This window comes from Elephas maximus, chromosome 7, assembly GCF_024166365.1.
Source record: "Elephas maximus indicus isolate mEleMax1 chromosome 7, mEleMax1 primary haplotype, whole genome shotgun sequence".
NCBI classification, from domain to species: domain Eukaryota; kingdom Metazoa; phylum Chordata; class Mammalia; order Proboscidea; family Elephantidae; genus Elephas; species Elephas maximus.
The window spans coordinates 38,378,563-38,400,666 of record NC_064825.1 but is presented as its reverse complement, the minus strand read 5'-3'; the positions used below and the strand labels follow the sequence as shown (position 1 = coordinate 38,400,666).

Below are 22,104 nucleotides of genomic sequence, written 5' to 3'. Positions count from 1 at the left end.
TTTTTTTTCTAGGGTTAGGGGAGCTCCGGTGGTGCAGTGGTTAAGAGCTCAGCTGCTAACCAAAAGGTCGGCAGTTAGAATCGACCAGCTGCTCCTTGGAAACACTCGGGGGAGTTCTGCTCTGTTCTGTAGGGTCGCTATGAGTCAGAATCTCCTATGGCAGTGGGTTTGGTTTTTGGTGTTAGGGTTAGGTTTGCTTTTAGGGTTAGTTTTTGCTTTTGGTTTAGGGTTAGGTTTAGGCTTAAATACAGGTTTTACCTTTAATTTTGGGTTAGAGTTTGGTTTAGATTTTGTGTTTAGTTTAAGAGTTAAGGTAGAATTAGGGTTTGGTTAAAATGTAGGGTTAGTTTTAGGGTTAGGTTTAGAGATAGGTTTTAGGTTTAGGTGTAGTGTTAGTGTTATTTTGGGGTTAGGATTTCAGTTAGTGTTATGGTTTAGGTTTTTTCAAATAGTATTGTGTTTCAGGTGAAAGCTTACACAGCAAATTAGGTTCCCTTTTGACAATTTCTCCACAAATCGTTCAGTGACATTATTTACATTTTTCATAATGTGTCAACATCCTCTTTAATTGCAGACTGGTTGTTCCATTCCCAATGCTGTAGTTTTCTTGTCCCCTTATCTTCTCAGTGGAAACCCTGGTGGCATAGTGGTTAAGAATTTGGCTGCTAACCAGACGGCAGTTCAAATCTACCAGGTACTCCTTGGAAACCCTGTGGGGTGTTCCTACTCTGTTCTATAGGGTCGCTATCCGTCGGAATCGAGTTGATGGCAATGGGTTTGGTTTTTTTTGGTTTTATCTTCTTATCTCTGCTTTAGAGTAATCGTTGACCTTTTTGTCTCATATAGATTTTTTTCCTAAATTTTATTTATTCTGTTGTTGTTGCCGAGAACATATACTTAACATATACACTAATTGACAGTTTTTACTTTATTGTACTGAAATATCTATAGCGAAATATTTGCCAATCCTGCCATTTTTATGTGTACAATTCAGTGACATTACTTAAGTTCACCATGTCATGCAACCATCACCACTATCTGCTTCCAAATTTTTTTTTTATCACTCTTAATGGAAACTCAGTTCCATTTAAAGTGCAAAAGTTTTAAATTTGAATTCTCAATTTATCTGGTTTTTATTTTGTCATTTGTGCTTAGATTTCTTATTATCGGTTGCACTGAGAATTAGCAAGGACTTAAAACTGTAAAAAATGAGTAATTGTTCTTGTAGGGTTTCAGTTACTTCTGAAATTATTTAAGAGATATTTGTGAGAGTTAAGAAATTTTAAAAGATGTTTCAGGAAAGACCAAAAATATCATTAGAACTGTTTTCCTACTGTGGTATGCTTGATGGAAATGAGCTCTCAGTGCCCTTGCCATGCAACAAGTTCCTTTACTCGTGGCCTGCTGGGATGTTTGCAGCTAGTGGTTGGGACTGTAGATGAAGTCATGTGCTATTTTCTTATCTTAATCTTACTACAAGGAAAACCTCAAGAGACTAGAGGCCACTTCTTGGAACATTAGATTTTGCCAGAGCACCTACAGGAGACTGAGTTTCTTCTCGTCCCAGATCTCCTGGAACCGAACCTCTAACATTCCTGTCACATGTCATCCAGCCTCCGCTTAATCACCTTCAGTGCACGGGGGGCCCGTTTCCGTCTTTGACAGGCTTCTCGTGAGGATTAAAATGTATAAGGTACTTAGTGTAGTGTCTTGCACAAAATAAAAGGCACTCAGTAAATACATGGTAGCTTTGATCGTTTTGTTGAAAAATGTTTCTTTTGTTGAGGTGAAATCTGTCTTCCTGGAGCTAACCCCAACTAATCCTAGTAGTTCTTATTTCTGAGAATCTGGTAGAACAGGTCTTTCAAAACATAGCCTTTCAAATATTAAAGAAATAATACAAGCTAAATGGCCATAGTTCTTTCAGTTTTTCCTCATGAGACACGTTCTTTTATTCCCTCCACCATCTTGCTTGGTAGTAGTTATGGTGGCTTCCAAACCTGTCTGCTGTTTAGAATTGTCTGAGGAGCTTTTAGTCAATACACATACCTGAATTTGAAGGTCTGGGATTGGTTCCAAACATCTACATTTTTAAAAAGTACCATAGTTGATTCTGATGCATAGCCTGGTTTGGAAACTGCACCTCTAACCTTTTGACAGATAAACTAGAGTAGTAAGTGTTAGGAAGAGGCTGTGATTTGCTAAAGTGGTCCTGTAAAGCACTTTTCTTAACCTCTGACCTATTATAATGTTGGGCCACATAATTCTTTGTTGTGGGGGCTGTCCTGTGTATTGTAGGATGTTTAGTAGAATCACTAACCTCTACCTACTAGATGTCAGTAGCACTCCACCCTCCCAGTTGTGACAAGCAAAAATGTCACCAGATATTGCAAAATATAACCTGGGGGAGAAAAATCACTGCCATAAATACAGAAAACTCAGTTTTGGTAGCTGGAGAATAGCTAAAAGCAGCTCTTCACACACTTGCTTCTCACAGTATCCATCTGGCATAGAAACTACGAGTGACTAATCACAAAATTTGGTGGCTGGCTTAGTTCTGATTTATCTTAAATAACTCAAGGATATTTCAGTTTTTCTAATTTCCTGACATACAGTAGATTATGCATGGTCCTGTGTGCAATACTTATTTATAATATTTATAGTCATCTGACACATACTTAAATAGCAGGGAAAGAATCCTCTATTAGGTATTGTGCTGCTTGTTCATTCTAATATTATGTTACTGATATTATTCTTTTGCGCATATGACCCCGTTACCCCCACCCAAAGCCACATCTGGCTATAGAAGAAGAATATGCTCCAGAGGACTGGTAGTACCCTGTGAGCATATGGGCTGATACTGTCTAAACCAGGTTCTTATTCAACTCTGTCTTACAGTGAGAGCTTATAAGAAAATTGTGGAATTGAGACACCTTCTGGAAATTGCCGAGAGCAACTATAAACACTTGGGAGGAATAACAGAAGAAGATTTAAAGCAGAGGAAAGAACAGCTCGAGTCTGAAAAGTAATGTTCTCACAACTTTAATGGTGTTTTTAATTACTTCTCTCAATACCATGTGAGAGTTTGTTGACTAGCAACTTGTTCTTTCATCCTCACCAAAGGGTGTTCGAGGGAGCCCTGGTGCTGTAGTGGTTAAGCTCTTGGGTGCTGACCAAAAGGTTAGTGGTTTGAACCCACCATTTACTTTGCTAGAGAAAGATGTGGCAGTCTGCTTCTGTAAAGATTTACAGCCTTGGGAACCCTTTGGGGAAATTGTACATATAGGGTCACTATGAGTTGGAATCGACTTGATGGCAGTGGTAAGGGTGTTAAGTCCATCCTGTTTTCTTCCTAAGCCTCCATGTGGAGGAGTTAAGATTTTTTTTGAGACAACAGCTACTTTGAGCTCTTCCCCAACACAGGCGACACAATCTCTACACATTCCCATCAGATTGGACTGCATACTTATGAATCTGAGACCCAATCCTGTGTTCATTGACTACTGTTGTTGTTGTTAGGTGCCATTGAGTTGGTTCCGACTCATAGCATCCCCATGTACAACAGGACGAAACACCACCTGGTCCTGTGCCATCCTCATAATTGTTGTTATGCTTAAGCCTGTTGTTGAAGCCACTGTGTCAATCCATCTCACTGAGGGTCTTCCTCTTTTTGCTGACCCTCTACTTTACCAAGCATGAAGTCCTCCTCCAGGGACTGATCCCTCCTGACAACATGTCCAAAGTATGTGAGACATAGTCTCACCATCTTTCCTTCTAAGGAGAATTCTGGTCATACTTCTTCCAAGACAGATTTGTTCGTTCTTTTGGCAATCCATGGTGTATTCAATATTCTTTGCCAGCACCGCAATTCAAAGGCTTCAGTTCTTCTTCGGTTTTCTTTATTCATCGTCAAGCTTTCACATGCATAGGAGGCATTTGAAAACACCTTGGCTTGGGTCAGGTGCACCTTAGTCTTCAAGGTGACATCTTTGCTTTTCAACACTTTAAAGAGGTCTTTTGCAGCAGATTTGCCCAGGGCAGTGTGTCTTTTGATTTCTTGACTGCTGCTTCCATGGTTGTTGACTGTGGACCCAAGTAAAATGAAATCATTGACAACTTCAGTCTTTTCCTCATTTATCAGGATGTTGCATATTGGTCCAGTTGTGAGGATTTTTGTTTTTCTTTATATTGAGGTATAATCCATATTGAAGTCTGTGGTCTTTGATCTTCATCAGTAGGTGCTTCAAGTCCTCTTCACTTTCAGCAAGTAAGGTTGTGTCGTCTGCATAACGCAGGTTGTTAATGAGTCTTCCTCCAATCCTGACGTCCTATTTTTCTTCATGTAGTCCAGCTTCTCGGATTATTTGCTTAGCATACAGAACAGGTATGGTGAAAGGATACAAACCTGACACATACCTTTCCTGACTTTAAACCACGAAGTATCCACTTATTCTATTCAAACGACTGCCTCTTGGTCTACGTACGGGTTCCTCAGGAGCACAAGTAAGTGTTCTGCAATTCCCATTCTTCACAATGTTACCCAGATTTGTTATGATCCACACAGTTGAATGCCTTTGCATAGTACTCTCAAAGGGAGTGCTCTTGTGTCCAGGGGCAGTGAGCAGTTGTACATCTGCCTTTACCTTTCACCTCTGCACCTTTGGTACCTCTTCTTACTTAATTAATGGCTGCTAGAACAGAGGATCACTAGTATTTCCTTCCTCCCACTGCCTGTCTGCCTGTCTGTCTGCTTCGAGAGTAAACAGGGAACAGAGGAAGACAGGAGAGGATACCTGTAGTTTAATCAAAACACGGGTGTGTAATTAGCCCTGTACATGGATTCTCTTCCCCATTCTCTGCTTTCCCTACCCTTTTCTTTGGTTGTATCTTTGCCTCATGCTTTTAGAGCCTCTTGTTTCCCTGTCTTCTACCACCTTTTCAATCTACTCTCAATAAGAGGTCTGGTAAATGTATTCAGACCAAGTCTACATCCTTGATAAGGATTAATGTGTTATCATTCCGTAGGTGCTTGAGTATTTGAAAAGAGACAAAGCCTTAAGCTAAAATACTGTATTTTTTAATTGGATTTTAGATACTAGGAAGCTGAGGAAGATCAATTTTTTTTAGATCAGGAGACCTTGGTATCTCACAAAGTATACTGTGTAGGTAGCTACCCAATCCCTCTCTACTGCTTAAAGTGTTTTGAAATGTAGACTATTTTCAGCATTGGCCTTTGCCTAAAGAGCCTAGCTGCAAGTTCTTAGATCCCTTGTAGTACAGAAAAGTACTTCATAGTGGGACAATTATTCCCTAGATAAACCCCTTTATATACAGTAAACCTACAAAAGCCAGAACCTGTGTAAGGCAGAAACCTGTCAGAGAAGGAAAACTAAAATATTTTCCACTAAAATGAGTGACAGAAAAGTGGTAAGACTGCTCCCTGTCAAAGGTGGAAAACTTGCAAGACCTGGAAAAACAAGGCAGTCCTACTGAGTTCCAGCTCTCCCAGGCTTCACTGAATTGTCTCATGCAATCTTGACAACTCCTTGAGGTATTGTTATTATTCTCACTATACAGATTTAATATAGAAGTTAAGTAACTTGCCTAAAGTCACAGTAGTGAAAGGGGTCAGGTAAAGATTTGAGCCTTAGTCTGTATGACTCCAACTTTGTTATTTAAGATCACATAAGGTTTTTTTTTTTTTATATTAACTTTTATTGAGCTTCAAGTGAATGTTTACAATCAAGTCAGTCTGTCACATATAAGTTTATATACACCTTACTCCGTACTCCCACTTGCTCTCCCCCTAATGAGTCAGCCCTTCCAGTCTCTCCTTTCGTGACAATTTTGCCAGCTTCCAACTCTCTCTATCCTCCCATCCCCCCTCCAGACAGGAGATGCCAACACAGTCTCAAGTGACCACTTGATATAATTAGCTCACCCTTCATCAGCATCTCTCACCCACCCACTGTCCAGTCCCTTTCATGTCTGATGAGTTGTCTTCGGAGATGGTTCCTGTCCTGTGCCAACAGAAGGTTTGGGGACCATGACTGCCGGGATTCCTCTAGTCTCAGTCAGACCATTAAGTATGATCTTTTTAAGAGAATTTGGGGTCTGCGTCCCACTGATCTCCTGCTCCCTCAGGGGTTCTCTATTGTGCTCCCTGTCAGGGCAGTCATCGATTGTGGCTGGACACCAACTAGTTCTTCTGGTCTCAGGATGATGTAGGTCTCTGGTTCATGTGGCCCTTTTCTGTCTCTTGGGCTCTTTAAGATCACATAAGATTTTAATAATCCTTAATGGAACTTTAAACTCCAGTGGTCATGGAATAATCCATCATTCTGAGTGGTTATTCTGTTGATGTAAGATATTTCTGAGCAGCAGTATGTTTTTGTTGTTTTTAAAGTTTGCCTCAGCTTTTGTGCTAGAATGTAGCTTCTCGTTAGCTGAGAATGCAGTGTTTCTTCTAAGTTCTACCCAGAGTAAGCTTTACATCTTCTGTGGCATTTATTCTCTGCTTAGTTTTGAGTGCATCTTAAGACATTTACTCCTTGAGGGCAAAGCTCCTGATCTTCAATCTAGTTGTGAGGAAAAACTGGATAAGTATTGGTTTGAGGAATGTCCTTTTGACTTTGTTGTTATTCATTAGTTAAGTCAAACTCACAATAAACAAAACATAGTTGTATTTCTCTGTTCTGGAGAATGATTTCGCCTTCTTATTGTTGCATTTCTAGGCTTTCAAAGTTGACACTCTTCCCCATCCCCAGTCTTAACCCACTCTCGCTTCCTTACCAGAGCTACTACTGTATTGTTCTTAGATTGCCCTCCTTGGGACCTGACCCTCAACCCAGCATGCGTTGGGGATTCTATTCCACTCTTCATCCAACTATAAGAAAGAAAGGAAAAAAAAAAAAAAAAACGCTGGTTCAAGTTACTATATTTTTCGTCTGGATTATTTTAACATCCTTCTGATAGGTTTCCCAGCTTCCTGTCCCTGCCCCCTTATTCTTCACCCCATCCCCTACAGTCTATTCTTAACACAATAGCCAGAGTGATCATGTTAAAACTTAAGTCAAATCATATCATTTTCTCTGCCCAGACCCTCCAGTGACTTCCCATTTCATGCAAAGTAAAAGCCAAAGTCCTAGCTATGACTTATAAGGCCCTACTTGTTCTGGTTCCCTGTTCTCTTTCTGAACTACTACTCTTCTAAACTACTCCAGCCATATCAGCCTCTGGTTTTCTTCCAATTCATCTGGCATACTTCTGACTTATGGTCTCTTTAGACTTGGTGCTTCCTCTGTCTGGAATACTCTTCTTCAGTTGTCTACATAGTGATCACCCTAATTTCCTTCAGGACTTTGCTCAGAAGCCCCTTTCTTAGTAAGACCTTTCCTGACCACTGTAGATGAAATGCTAACCCCCTCCTCCACAACATTAATTTCCCTCTTTTCTGGTTTATTTTTTTCTCTCTTACCACTTACCACCTTCCAAAACACCATATATTTTTACTTATTTATTTTGTTTATTGTCTTTCTTCCTCCCCTACTAAGCTAAACTCCATGAGGGGAGATTCTGGCCTGTTTGGTTCACTGCTATATCCCTAGTGCAGGCATCAGTGTTGGCTCAGGGTAGCACTGAATACATATTTGTTGAATAAGTGATTTCTTTGTTTTATGTGCCTTAAATACAATGCGTGGATGCTTTCCGCTATCACCCAAAGTAATTGTTAGTTGACATTGGAGATTGATTAAAAAAACATTTTCTTGACAGGACCATCAAAGAGCTGCAGGGCCAGCTGGACTATGAACGACTGCGTAGAGAAAAATTAGAATGTCAGCTGGATGAGTGTCGAGTGGAGGTGGATCAACTCAGGGAGACACTGGAGAAAAATCAGGTCCCCAACTTCGTGGCTATGGTTGGTGTCTTTCTTAACACATTTATCTTTCCTGAGTTTGAGAAATAGTATAGAAGGGTGGCTAAGAGTACAAGCTTTGGACTGAGGATATTTGGATTTGACCCTTGGCTGCACCTTTTTGAACTGGGCAAATCTTTTAACCTCTCTGTGCCTCAGTTGTAAACTGGACACACATGGCCCACAGCATAGTGCTGAAGTGTTCTCTAATGTTCCTAAGTATAAGAAGGCTGTGATGTGCCTTAATGGGGAAAATACGTGTGTTAGGTAAGCTTTGTTCAGGGTGAGTTATAGTGCTGTTGGCCATAAGTTACATGTTAATGAATCAACAATATATATTAAATAAGGCATCTTTAAACAGAAACACACATAAAACAAGGTTATGTATTGATTGGTTCATGAAAATGGTTTTACCAGTGGCTCACAGGAACCTCTAACCCTGTGTTTTCCCTAGGAGCAATGGTTCAGTATTCGCTAATTCAGTGTTCACACCATCTTTGTAGAACATAACCACGGTGAATAATGAGAATCAACTGTATATAGATATATATGTCAGAACATATAACAAAGATATATAAATACCCAAAAACCTATTGCCACTGAGTCGATTCTGACTCATAGCAACCCTATAGGACAGAGTAGAACTTCCCCATAGAGTTTCCAAGGAGTGCCTGGTGGATTCGAACTGCTGACCTTTATAGTTAGCAGTCATAGTACTTAACCACTATGGCACCAGGATTTCCATATATATTGTTTTTGTTTATATAAGTATATATATATATATAAAATAGTGGTTTGAACAGTCATGGTTCATTATAAGTGTGTACTAAGTATTATCATTGTTATTATTACTCCATCTAAGGAGAAAATATTTTCTTGTAAGCAGAATAATCAGTAAGAATTCCAAAACAACTAGGGAGTAGGTACTGAAAAGCAGGTGGCATATAGAAAACGGTGAAAATGAAGGTAACAAACCCCAAATGCTGTTTGTATTTCAGGCCATCTAGTCTCTGGTGCAAATGGTTAACATGCTCATCTGCTAACTGAAGGGTTGGAGGTTCAAGTCCATCCAGAGGTGCCTCAGAAGAATGGCCTGTGGCCTACTTCTGAAAAAATCAGCCATTCAGAAGCCTGTGGAGCACAGTTCTACTCTGACACACATGGGGTCATCAGGAGTTGGAATCAACTTGATGGCAGTGGTTTTTTTGATTGTTTGATTAATCTCAGAGCACAGCAGGCTGAAAGTGCACTGGGAACTTTGACCTTCTCTTTCTTTTGTGAGCGAAGATGGCCATGATGTGGCTTTTGTATACAGCTCATCTTCATATAGTGTAGGGATTCAAGTAAGTTTCATTTGGCTCCATTGCATAGGAAATTTTTTTTTCCCCTCAGGCATCATGTGTTGCTGTTGTGTGCCATTGAGTTGATTCCAACTCATAGTGACCCTATAGAGAGGAGTAGAACTGCCGCATAGGGTTTCCAAGGAGCAGCTGGTAGATTCAGACTGCTGACATTTTGGTTAGCAGCTGTAGCTCATAACCGTTGGCCACCAGGGCTCCCCACTGTGCCACCAGCGTTCCTAGGCATCATAGATAAATTAATTCTCTTCTAGGCCCTGTCACCTCAATCTGATATATAATAAAAGCTCCCTGGCTGTCCCAAGACTCCAGTTTCTCATCACTTCCTGCATCCTGATACCAGACTAGTCTTCCTAGAATTATTTCATCTTTTGCTGAAGACATTCATTGGCTGCTTGTTATCTGTTTCATCAAATGCAAACCCTTTATCTTGCCTTTTTATTTTGCATAGTCCATTTATTAATCTCCTAAAAAACACTTAAAATATTAAAATATGTGTTTGTTGTAAAGTGTTAAAAACAGAACAGACATTCCTCCTTCCACTAAGTTCTACTCTCCAGAGGAGGCTACTGTTAACAGTTTGGTATGTATCACATTGTTATGTGCCTTGAAGTCGATTCCGACTCATAGCGACCCTCTATGACTGACTAGAACTGCCCCATAGGGTTTCCTAGGCTGTAATCTTTATGGGAGCAGATCACCAGGTCTTTTCTCCATGGAGCCACTGGTGGGTTTGAATCCCCAACCTTTTGGTTAGCAGCTGAGTGCTTACCTGTTGCACCACCAGGACTCCTTGGTACGTATTTTATTAGAGAAAATTCTTTTCACCTAAAAATACATATGTGTATCTCTATGCATATACAAATATACTTTCTTAGCTTCTCTGTGTTATAGTGTTTCACCAGTGTTTGATTATCCAAGGGGTATTATTATAGTAATTAATCCATTCTCTTCATTTTTGCAGTGCCCTCCTATGCCACTTTTAGCCCACTGGGGAAACTTTAGTATCAGAGAGGCTGGCCTGTGCGTCACATGATGTTGACTTAGAGGAGAAAAGCCATTCATTCTTAGCTGTAGTCTTACACTCTAAATCTGTTGTTACCTCCTGATATTGTGGCAGGGACTCTGCTGACTTCCACAGTCTTCTCAGAGGTAGGAGCGTACGTTCTTCTCCAGCTACCTAGCTGGGACTGTCATTTGGGGTCATGTAAGCTGTACAGCTTTTTTTGATCCATTCCAAATTGATTGTCTCCCTAGAAATTCTTTTATTTATTTTTTCAAAGCTGTTTAAAAATTGTTTTTTCTTGCTTAGGGGTATCAGTTCTCAGAGCTGGATTTGGTTGCATACCCCACAGCCCAGCCTCCCTAAAACCTCTCTCTCTACCAAGACTCAGGGTCCCTGTACTCTTGGTCCATCACTCTTTGCAGGTCTGCTTTGGATTATATACAATTTTTGCAAATGAGCAAATGCCAACAACCTTTCATGAAAGTTGCAACCTGGACACTACTTATTTTCTCTTATGCATAAGTTTCGCAGAGTCTCAGCTTCATCGTCTTTAAAATAGGGATGAATACCTATCTTGGAAACCCTGGTGGCCTAGTGGTTAAGAGCTATGGCTGCTATCTGAAACGTCAGCAGTTTGAATCCACCAGGTGCTCACTGGAAACTATGGGGCAGTTCTACTCTGTGCTATAGTGTCACTATGAGTCGGAATTGACTCGATGGTAACAGATTTGTTTTTTTTGGTTTTTAATACCTACCTTATAGGAGCCCTGGTGGCATAGTGGTTAAAGGGCTTGGTTGCTAACCAAAAGGTTGGTGATTCAAACCCACCAGCCTTTCTGCGGGTAAAAGAGGTTGCAGTCTGCTTCTATAAAGATTACAGCCTCGGAAACCCTATGCGGTAATTCTACTCTGTCCTATAGGGTCGCTATGAGTTAAAATCAACTCGATGGCACACAACAGCACCTACCTTATGGGATCAACTTGGTGGTAAATTAAATATTTTATAGAAATCTTGAGCTCAGTCACAGGTGTACGTGACAAATAGTAGTATTCATAGTATTATTTCCTCATCCTTCCTCATATCCTTTTCTCCTTTGTCCTTCTTTTCATTTTGTTTATTAGGGACAAATAGACATAGTCAGTGAATAAATAAATGTGTAGACTCCTATGCAGTTTGAAGGTAGGAGGAGTTAGTTTATTTTGGACTCTTACCATATATAAAGTACAAATAAAATGAACTTTTCATTCAGTATTTACTCATATGAATGGATTTTTTAAGCTCTAACTAAATCTTTGTCCTGCCACCTTGTGGTTAGAACCTATGACTGCATACACTTATACCTTTAAGACATTTTTTTGCCCAAAAGAATCTGCAATAGTATAATTTTTATCCAGAAAAAAAATTGGGATAATTTCTCAGGATAGTTTGAATATACAAAGTACTTAATAGTTTTTGATCATAATACCAATTGTTGTTGTCGTTAGGTCGAGTTAGTTCTGATTCGTAATGACCCTATGTATAACGGAGCAAAACACTGCCCAGTCTGCACCATCCTGACAATGGTTGCTATGTTTGAGCTCATTGTTGCAGTCACTGTGGCAATCCATCTCGTCGAGGGTCTTCCTCTTTTTTGCTAACCCTCTACTTTACCAAGCGTGATGTCCTCCTCCAGGGACTGGTCCATACTGATAACATGTCCACAGCATGTAAAATGAAGTCTCGCCATCCTCACTTCTAAGGAGCACTCTGGCTGTACTTCTTCCAAGATGGATTTGTTTGGTCTTCTGGCAGTCCATGGTATATTCAGTACTCTTTGCCAACACCATAATTCACATGCATCAATTCTTTGTTCTTTTGTACACAGGGTTGCTATGAGTTGAAACCGACTCGACGACAGCTAACACCACCACCACTGTATGATTCCATGCAGTGCGAAATATAGGTGAAATTGATCAAGTCAGTAGTGCCTGTAGGAGCCATAGGGAGGCTTCTAGGACACTGGCACTATTCAGTTTATTGATCTGAATTCTAGTCGTATGAATTTGTAAAAATTCATCATTTATGTACATTTCTTATATTTAAATAAAAACATTAACTTAAAAATTTTAAGCTATATTGGAACTATAATAGCATTGGCAGAGGTGTCAGTCCCCAGAGAGATTTATACAGCACTGAATTCTTTATAGCTTCTGTCTCCAGAATAAGTATCATTCAGGAGGTCATTGCTCAAAAGCTTTGGACCGTGTTTGCTAGTCAGAATGGCTGACTTGGACCTGGTAATATTCCATGATTACCTTCCATGTTTCACTTAGGCTTGTTTTCTGCCTACAAGAGCTTGGAACTGGGTTGAACTTTGATACGGTCTCCTTTGAAGTTCTCTCTGTTCTCTGACCTCCAAGCCTGTGGGCCTGTAAAAGTCCTTGGAGCAATCAGTCCTGCTCTCTTTATTAGTTATGCTGTTTTGACACTCTGTTAAGAAGAGTCTGTTCTAGTAAGCAATTGCAGATATTCCAGGATTTATCTCTTTTTAGTTTCACAAGCTGTCCAGAACTTCTCAGACTGCATAGAAATTTTCAAAAACAAGAATTCGATGTACCCAAGTAATAATTGGTAGATATATAACCTCTGTCAACAGTTTCATGTGTAGAATCATTAATTTCTTCAACAAGGTTATAAATTATTTCAGAGCAAAAAATACTGGTTATGTTTAAAATATATTTTTATACAGGGGTTATCTAATTTTGTTGTAGTAATACATTTGTATTTAAAATTGATTTTGATAGCTAAGCACCATAACTTATACATTCAATATCTCAATATATAGTCATCCCCCCCAGCCCCCCACCCTGGATTTAGGAGAAAACTCCTAGTAGAGAGAAATAGACTTCTGGCTAGATTTTATGATGAGAGGCTTAACAAAATTAGTGATGTTGGTGAAAAATATTCCAGAAATGCAGAAACTTCTGTGCTTTGAAACTTGGGAACTTTCAATCAGTACTTACCAGAGGCCTGTTAAGTGTCAAGCACATATTTTCTTCTGAGTTAGTTGTACGGTAAGGCTTGGTCTGATAGATCAAGTTACATATTTGGTCTTTGTAGAGGCTTTGAATATTTGTTTTCTATTTTCAGGATATTTGGAATCCATAAAAAAATCCTTAAGGAGTTAGTACATGTGAAATTAAAAATAAATATTAGAGTTTCTGTAGGTTTTGCAATTCTGAGTATTAAAACTTTAGAAAATTGGCTACATTTGACCTCCCTTTTCCTACATTTTCTATAATCTTTCTATAATTCCATGTTATCACGCTAATTGGATAAGGTTAAAAGCCTACCCTACCTCTTTTTTTTTTTTTTTTTTTCATGGACATCTTTGTGTCCATCCCTTAGTGATCTAGAGGGGCTTCTGAAATGTAGGGGTTTCTTTTTCATCTGCTACTCCACTGCAAACTGCTGAGTGGGAACCAGATATTTATTTTTTTTTAACTATAAGGATACAGTACAGTATACAGAACAGTTATGTACTGTACTGTACTTTGTTGAGAAGACCAAGTAAAATATCATGATGACATGTGCAAAGACCCGGAGATAGAAAACCCTAAGAGAAGAACACGCTAGGCATTTCTCAAGCCGAAAGAACTGAAGAAAAAATTCAAGCCTCCAGCTGCAATACTGAAGGATTTTACAGGGACAATATTAAATGACACAAGAAACATCAAATGAAGATGGAAGAATACAGAGAGTCACTATACCAAAAAGAACTGGTCGATGTTCAGTCATTTCAGGAGGCAGCATATCATCAGGAACCGATGATACTAAAGGAAGAAGTCCAAGCTGCACTGAAGGCATTGGTGAAAAACAAGGCTTCAGGAATTGATGGAATACCAATAGAGATGTTTCAACAAATGGATGCAGTGCTGGAAGTGCTCACTCCTCTATGCCAAGGAAGTTGGAGAAGAGCTACCTGGCCAACCAACTGGAAGAAATCTGTATTTATGCCTATTCCCAAGAAAGGTGATGCAACTGAATGTGGAAATTATCGAACTATATCATTAATATCACATGCAAGTAAAATTTTGCTGAAGATTATTCAAAAGCAGCTGCAGCAGTATATCAACAGGGAACTGCCAGAAATTAAAGCTGGATTCAGAAGAGGATGTGGAAGCAGGGATATCATAGCTGATGTCAGATGGATCCTGGCTGAAAGCAGAGAATACCAGAAAGTTGTTTACCTGTGTTTTACTGACTATGCAAAGGCATTTGACTGTGTGGATCATAACAAATTATGGATAACCTTGCGAAGAATGGGAATTCCAGAACACTTAATTGTGCTCGTGGAAAAAAAAAAAAAAATTTTTTTTTTTTCATGAGCACAATGAGGAACCTATAAATAGATCAAAAGGCAGTTGTTTGAATAGAACAAGGGGATACTGTGTGGTTTAAAGTCAGGAAAGTTGTGTGTCAGGGTTGTGTCCTTTCACCATACCTATTCAGTCTATATGCTGAGCAAATAATCTAAGAAGCTGGACCATACAAAGAATGGGGCATCAGGATTGGAGGAAGACTCATTAACAATTTGCATTATGCAGATGACACAACCTTGCTTGCTGAGAGCGAAGAGGACTCAAAACACTTACTGATGAAGATCAAAGACCGCAGCCTTCAGTATGGATTACACCTCAACATAAAGAAAAACAAAAATCCTCACAACTGAACCAATAAGTAATATCATGATAAATGGAGAAAAGATTGAAGTTGTCAAGGATTTCATTTTATTTGGATCCACAATCAACACCCATGGAAGCTGCAGTCAAGAAATCAAAAGACTTATTTTGGGCAAATCTGCTGCAAAAGACCTCTTTAAAGTGTTAGAAAGCAAAGATGTCACTTTGAGGAGTAAGACGTGCCTGACCCAAGCCATGGTGTTTTCAATTGCCTCATATGCATGTGAAAACTGGACGATGAATATGGAAGACTGAAGAATTGATGCCTTTGAATTGTGGTGCTGGAGAAGAATATCGAATATACCATGGACTGCCAAAAGAACGAACAAATTGTCTTGGAACAAGTACAACCAGAATGCTCATTAGAAGCAAGGATGGTGAGATTACATCTCACATACTTTGGACATGTTATCAGGAGGGATCAGTCCCTGGAGAAGGACATCATGCTTCATAAAGTAGAGAGTCAGCAGAAAAGAGGAAGACCCTCAATGAGATACACTGACACAGTGGCTGCAACAATGGGCTTAAACATAACGATTGTGAGGATGGTGCAGGACCAGTGTTTCATTCTGTTGTGCAAAGGGTGGCTACGAGTCAGAATGGACTCGATGGCACCTAACAACAACAACATACAGTACAATTGTAGAACTGGATGACAGCATATTTGCTAGGAGACTGGATTGAGGAATGGTTATGAGAACTTGAACTTTGGTGTTGGACATTCGCTGTTTTATTAGTTTCATGACCTTGGGGAAGTTGGTTAACCTCTTTGACTTGTGTTCCGTTATCTATAAAATGCTGGCAGTACTACCTACTTCACTGTGTTACATTAAACGAGTTCTTATATGTAGAGTATGGAATACGGTGTTTGGCATATGATAAAGTGCCTGTCATGGGTTGAATTGTGTCCCCCCCAAAATATGCGTCAACTTGGTTAGGTCATGATTCTCAGTATTGTGTGGTTGTCCTCTGTTTTGTGATTGTAATTTTATGTTAAAGAGGATTAGGGTGGGATTGTAACACCCTTACTAAGGTCACATCCCTGATCCAATGTAAAGTGAGTTTCCTTACTAAGGTCACATCCCTGATCCAATGTAAAGTGAGTTTCCCTGGAGTGTGGCCTGCACCACCTTTTATCTTAAAAGAGATAAAAGGAAAGGGAAGCAAGCAGAGAGTGGGGACCTCATACCACCAAGAAAACAGCATGGAGCCAAGCGCATTCTTTGGACCCAGAGTTCTTGCACGAAGTTCCTAGTCCAGGGGAAGATTGATGACAAAGACCTTCCTCCAGAGTTGAGAGAGACAGAAAGCCTTCCCCTGGAGGTGATGCCGTGAATTTGGACCTCTGGCCTACTAGACTGTGAGAAAATAAATTTCTCTTTGTTAAAGCCATTCACTTGTGTATTTCTGTTATGGCAGCACTAGATGACTAAGACAGTGCCCAATAAAAGGTTTGCTATTATTGGTCTTCAGACTAGCTGAGAAGCTTTTTCAAGGGAAGAGACCATTGGTATCAGCCTATGCCCATCAGTACCTGGCCACTATAAGGTAGCAACTTCTCCATCAATTCTTTCTCAAGTTTGCAACTGGGGGTGTAGGAGGAGGCAGGTATGTGATTCTATTTTTCCAGGGAGTATTGGGTTGATGGCAGCTTATTCCCATGTTCTCACACTACTGTGTGAGTTAGGCTAAGTTCATGAGCAAAGGTGTGGGCAAGAACACTTTAGGGAATACAAACTCTAGCCATGGGCTCTCCCCATGGACATGTGCCTTGCGGTGTTGTTAGAGTTACCGTGTTTAGATCCGTCCTGTGTAACTGGGGATAGGACATTTCTGACTGGAAGAATTCAATAATATTAATATCTAGTGAGTGTCCATTGTATTTGTAGCCCTCCCTTGCTCCCTTCTATAGCCTTTATTAAGCGATTATGCTGTGCTAGGTCCTGCGAGTACCAGCATGGATGAGAAATACTCAGACAGCCGTTGGTGGGGCAAAGTGGAAGATGAGACAAGAGCAGTAGATGGGTGGTCAGAGTGTTGTGGGAACACAGAGGAGGGAATGGAGGAGCCAGGAAATGTGATTCCTACACTATGGAGCTTGCAAAGAATCCAGAGAATGATAATACCAGCACTCTCTGCATTTCAGTTAGCAATATGTTCTCTAGTATTAGCCTAAGATCGTTATCTTCTGGAACTATATTAGGTGGAGATAGGACTGAATGATATCTCAAGGTGCCTCTCAGTCTTATGATTCAGCACAAATATGATGCACTGGTCCTTCAGAGTTGGAAATTTATTTACACAAAATTCTAAAAGTTAATTCACAGCTGAAAATATCAGCATAATTAATTTTTTCTTCCAAAATAGGTAATAATAGAAAGATGAAACTGTGTGCTAGCAGAGAAATTTTATTTGATCCTCTTTTCCTTTGTAGGATGATGACTCTTCTTGTGAATCAAGCAAAGAGAAGGGGAGAGTGAAGAAAAAGATGTCTTCTAGGGGAATGTTTGTGAGAAGGTACTAATCAGTGAAATAACTTTACATAAATTTCCTTGATTTTTTTCTATTCCATTTTTAAAATTGATATAAATATAAATATATATAAATTATTCTCAGAATTACTGATATGCTATTGCGATTCTGAAGGCAGAAACAGGTTATATAATCTCATTGGGATTTAAAAAATTCTGTGGACTCAGTTGTACTCCCCTTCCCAATATACTTTTTATATATCTATGTAGGCAAGTCAAGACTCTAAAGCAGATTTATATGAATACTTTATTTTGCAAGTATTCTTATAAGCTTTATAAGATAGTATAGTTTAGAAATCAAAAGAAATCTAGTTCTATATATTAAAAAACGATCATTCCATAATAAAATAATACTCCTTTTACTTTCTGGAGAGTACCATTTACTACTATTAGTGTGAATATATATTTTTGTTTATTTAAAAAATTTTAAGTGACCTAACTCTTAAGAAGTGTCAGAACTTGGTAGAAAATGCAACACAAGAACTCCAGTAAGTTTTAGAAGAGAACAACTTCACAATCACAACCAAATCTCTCACACTCTGGAAAATTTTACATAAAATGAAAATTAGCTCTTTTATAAGAGAAAAACATAATGTGTGCTTGCTAAGAATACCCGCTTAAAAAAATCTGCTTCATAATACAGCCATTGTTCTGTATTGCAAGCTTTATAAGAAAGGAATATAGAGAAGAAGAAGATCAGACAGCATGAAAAACACATGGCTTTATTATTCTTTCAGGTTTCTTTCTTGAAATTGAAAACCAGTTGTATTTTGCTGACCTAGAAACAACCATAGCATTTCAATTCTGTTCTGACTTTAATTCTCTCATTTTTCCTATCCTTTCCCCCACCTTCACTTCTTTTTGCCTTCTTGGGGTAGCAAAGATATGACTATTTGGGGGCAGTTGTCTCGATCCTGCCTCCCCCTGAAGATCTGATCGCTAGCCTTGGGCTTTACTGGCAGCAGGCTTTTTACTGTATACCAAACTGCCCACCCTCAGGACCCTGGCTGGCATGCACCTTACATGCTAAAGCCACTTTGACCCGGTGTCATCAAGACCAGTTTCCCCTAAAACCAAAAACCAAAACCACTGCTGAGTCGATTCCGACTCATAGTGGCTCTATAGGACGGAGCAGAACTACACTGTAGGGTTTCCAAGTGGATTTGAACTGCCGACCTTTTGGTTAGCGGTGGTAGCTCTTAGCCACTACGCCACCAGGGTTTCCAGTTTCCCCCGGCAGGAGTGTATTTGATTGCTGAGACTAGTACTATTGTTAGTTTGTAGTTTTCAATCTAGAGTAATAGTAATAAAAAAAAATAATAGTTAAAATTTATTGACACTATGTACAAGAGCTACGCCAAGTCCTTTACACACATTATCTCTCTTTTTTAAAATTTTATTGTGGCAATATATATATAACAAAACTTTCCCATTTTATCTATTTTTTTATTGTTTGTAAAAATATATTAACACATTTGCCAATGTAACATTTTTTACATGTTAAATTCAGTGACACCAATTACCATGTTGTTCAACTATCACTAGTGTTGGTGGCCAAGTTTTTCATCACCACAGATACTCAATCCTTCCTAAACGATAACTCCCCTTTTCCCCCCTCCTCCTGCCGCTGGCACCACTAATAATCTTTGATCTGTGTACATTTGCCTATTCTAGACATTTCATGTAAGTGGGATCATACAATATTTGTCCTTTTGTAACTTACTTCACTCATTGTGTTTTCTAGGTTCATTCATGTTGTAGCATGTTTTAGGACTTCATTTCTCTTTATGGCTGAGAATTATTCCATTGTATGTATATACCACATTTTATTTATCCATTCATCTGTTGAAGGACATTTTGGTTGTTTCCACCTTTTGGCTATTGTGAATAGCACTGCTGTGAACGCTGGTGTACATATATCTGTTTGTGTCACTGCTTTCAAGTCTCCTGGGTGTATACCTAGGAGTGGAATTACTAGATCATATGGTAGTTTTATGATCAGCTTTTTTAGGAACCACCGAACTATTTTCCCCAGCACCTGTATCATTTTGCATTCCCACCAGCAATGGATGAGGGTTCCAGTTTCTCCACATGCTCACCAGTGTTGGTTTTTTTTTTTTTTTTTTTTTTAATCTTAGCCTTTCTGGTGAGGGTGAAGTGGTATCTCACTGTGGTTTTTATTTGTTGTTGTTAGTTACTGTCGAGTTGATTTCAACTTATAGTGACCCCATGAGTAGAGAGTAGAACTGCTCTATAGGGTTTTCCAGGCTGTGACCTTTTGGAAGCAGATTATCAGGGCTGTCTTCTGAGGTACCTCTGGATAGTTTTGAACTGCCAGTCTTTCCAGTAGTAGTGGAACATTTAACCATTTGTGCCACTTAGGGACTCATGGTTTTGAGTCATATCTCCCTATGGGTGGGAGAAGGAGCCCTGGTGGTGCAGTAGTTAAGTGCTTGGCTGCTAATTGAAAGGTTGGCGGTTCTAATCCACCAGCCCTTCCAGGGAAGACAGATGTGGCAGTCTGCTTTGGTGAAGATTATAGCCTTGGAAACCCTATGGGGCAGTTCTCTGTCCTGTAGGGTGTTATAAGTTGGAATCAACTCAACGGCAACTGGTTTGTTTTTTTTTATGGATGGGGGCCTTGAAAAATCTATGGAACAGCTCTATTCTGCATACGCACAGTCACCATTAGTTGGAATTGACTTGACTGCAACCAACAACAAAATCGGTTAATGTCCCAGGGTGGTGCAAATGGTTAAGCACCGGGGTACTAACCGAAAAGCTGGCTGTTTGAACCTACCCAGGGGCACTTCCAGAGAAAGGCCTGATGATCTGCTTCCAAAAGGTCATAATCCTGAGAATCCTCTGGAGTGCAGTCTACTCTTACACACATGGGGTCACCATGAATTAGAATTGACTTGATGGCAACTGGTTTTTTTCTGGGGGGGGGAGGGTTAATGGCTAATATTGTTGACCATGTTTTCATGTGCTTATTGGCCATTTATATATCTTCTTTAGTAAATGTCTATTCAAATCCTTTGCCCATTTTTTGATTGGGCTGTCTTTTTGTTAAGTTGTAGGAGTTCTTTCTATATTTTGGATATTAAACCCTTAACTGCTATATGGTTCCCCAAATTTTTCTCCCAATCTGTAGATGTCTCTTTACTGTGTTGTTAAAGTCCTTTGTTGACCAGAAGTTTTTAATTTCACAGCTTATTCATTTTTAAGTGTACGATTCAGTGACCTCAATCCCATTCACCATGTTGTGCAGTTGTTACCAGTATCTATTTCATCACCCCAAACGGAAACTCAGGACCCCTCAAGCAATAACTCCCCATTACCCTCTCTTTCCAGCCCCTGATAAAATCACCAATAAACTTTTGTCTCTATGGATATTTCATATTAGTGGGATCAAAAAATACTTGTCCTTTGTGTCTGACTTATATGTATTATCTCTTAATTCTCACAGCAGCTGTATGAGGTAGGCATATTTTATAGATGAGCGATTAAGTAATTTGCCCAGATCAATGAGCAAGGCAGAGCCAGGATTCTAACCTTGGAAGGAAAAGGTCAGCGTCTACATTCTTAACCACTACTCAAATTCCTAAATTCAACATTTCCCTCACTTTCTGGGGCTAGAAACAGGCTTACTTTTTCCATCCAACCTGATGACTCTAAAATTAATCCCAACCCTGGAAATAGTTCTTTATATTTGGCTCCTGTTTTCTCAAGACCATGGATCTAGTTTCTGTACAACTGAGGTGGGAAATACTGGAAGGGCATTGTAACAGAAGCTCAAAGAAGAGTCTTAAAAAGAGAACAAAGAAGTCAAAGTTGTAATGTAGTGGTCTCTAAACTGATTTGATTACATATCCCTAACAGTGAAAAAAAAAAAAATTAAGCATGCACCCCTGTGGCAGAGATTGCTTAGTGTACCCCAGTATCGGTTCTTCTCTCCTCTAGTAATAGGATTTACCAGCACTTGAGGTAAAGGATAAAAGGGTAAGACTAACTTCCCAGCTTTCCTTGCAGCTAAGATACTAAGTTGCGGCCAACAGGATGTGAGCAAAAATGGTATGTACAACTTTAAGGTCATGCCTCTGAAGGGGAAGAGCTTGCCCACTTAACCCCTTTCCTCTACTGGAATGTGGATGTGGTGGTGAGTCACTGGACCCTGTGAATGAGGGCAACACCGGGGATGGTAGCACAATATGATAAAAAGGAGCTTGGGTCCTGACACCATAGAGCTGACATATTAGCCCTGGAATGCTTACACTTGGACTGTATGGACATGTTATCAGGAGGGACCAGTCCCTGGAGAAGGACATCATGCTTGGTAGAGGATCAGCAAACAAAGAGGAAGACACTTAATGAGATGGACTGACAAAGCGGCTGCAAGAATGGGCGCAGACAATCGTGAGAACGGTGCAGGACAAGGCAGTGTTTCGTTCTATTGTATACAGGGTCACTATGAGTTGGAACCGATTTGACGGCACCTGACAACAACGAAAGTATTGTGCACAACATACCCTATCCTCAGTACTTCTAGATCCTGTACCTTTTCTACTGAGG

The 22,104-nt window shown here is 39.7% G+C and overlaps 1 protein-coding gene across 1 annotated transcript in view; it reads left to right on the top strand.

The window, feature by feature from the left end:
- ANKRD42 (ankyrin repeat domain 42) overlaps positions 1-22,104 on the top strand; it is a gene marked incomplete at its 5' end in the record, with an annotated part of 101,595 nt that overhangs the window by 54,764 nt on the left and 24,727 nt on the right. The window contains 3 exons of the mRNA XM_049889758.1: positions 2,899-3,025; positions 7,774-7,918; positions 17,436-17,518. Of these exons, the coding sequence (XP_049745715.1) occupies positions 2,899-3,025; positions 7,774-7,918; positions 17,436-17,518 (355 nt within the window). The remainder of the gene's footprint in view (positions 1-2,898; positions 3,026-7,773; positions 7,919-17,435; positions 17,519-22,104) is intronic.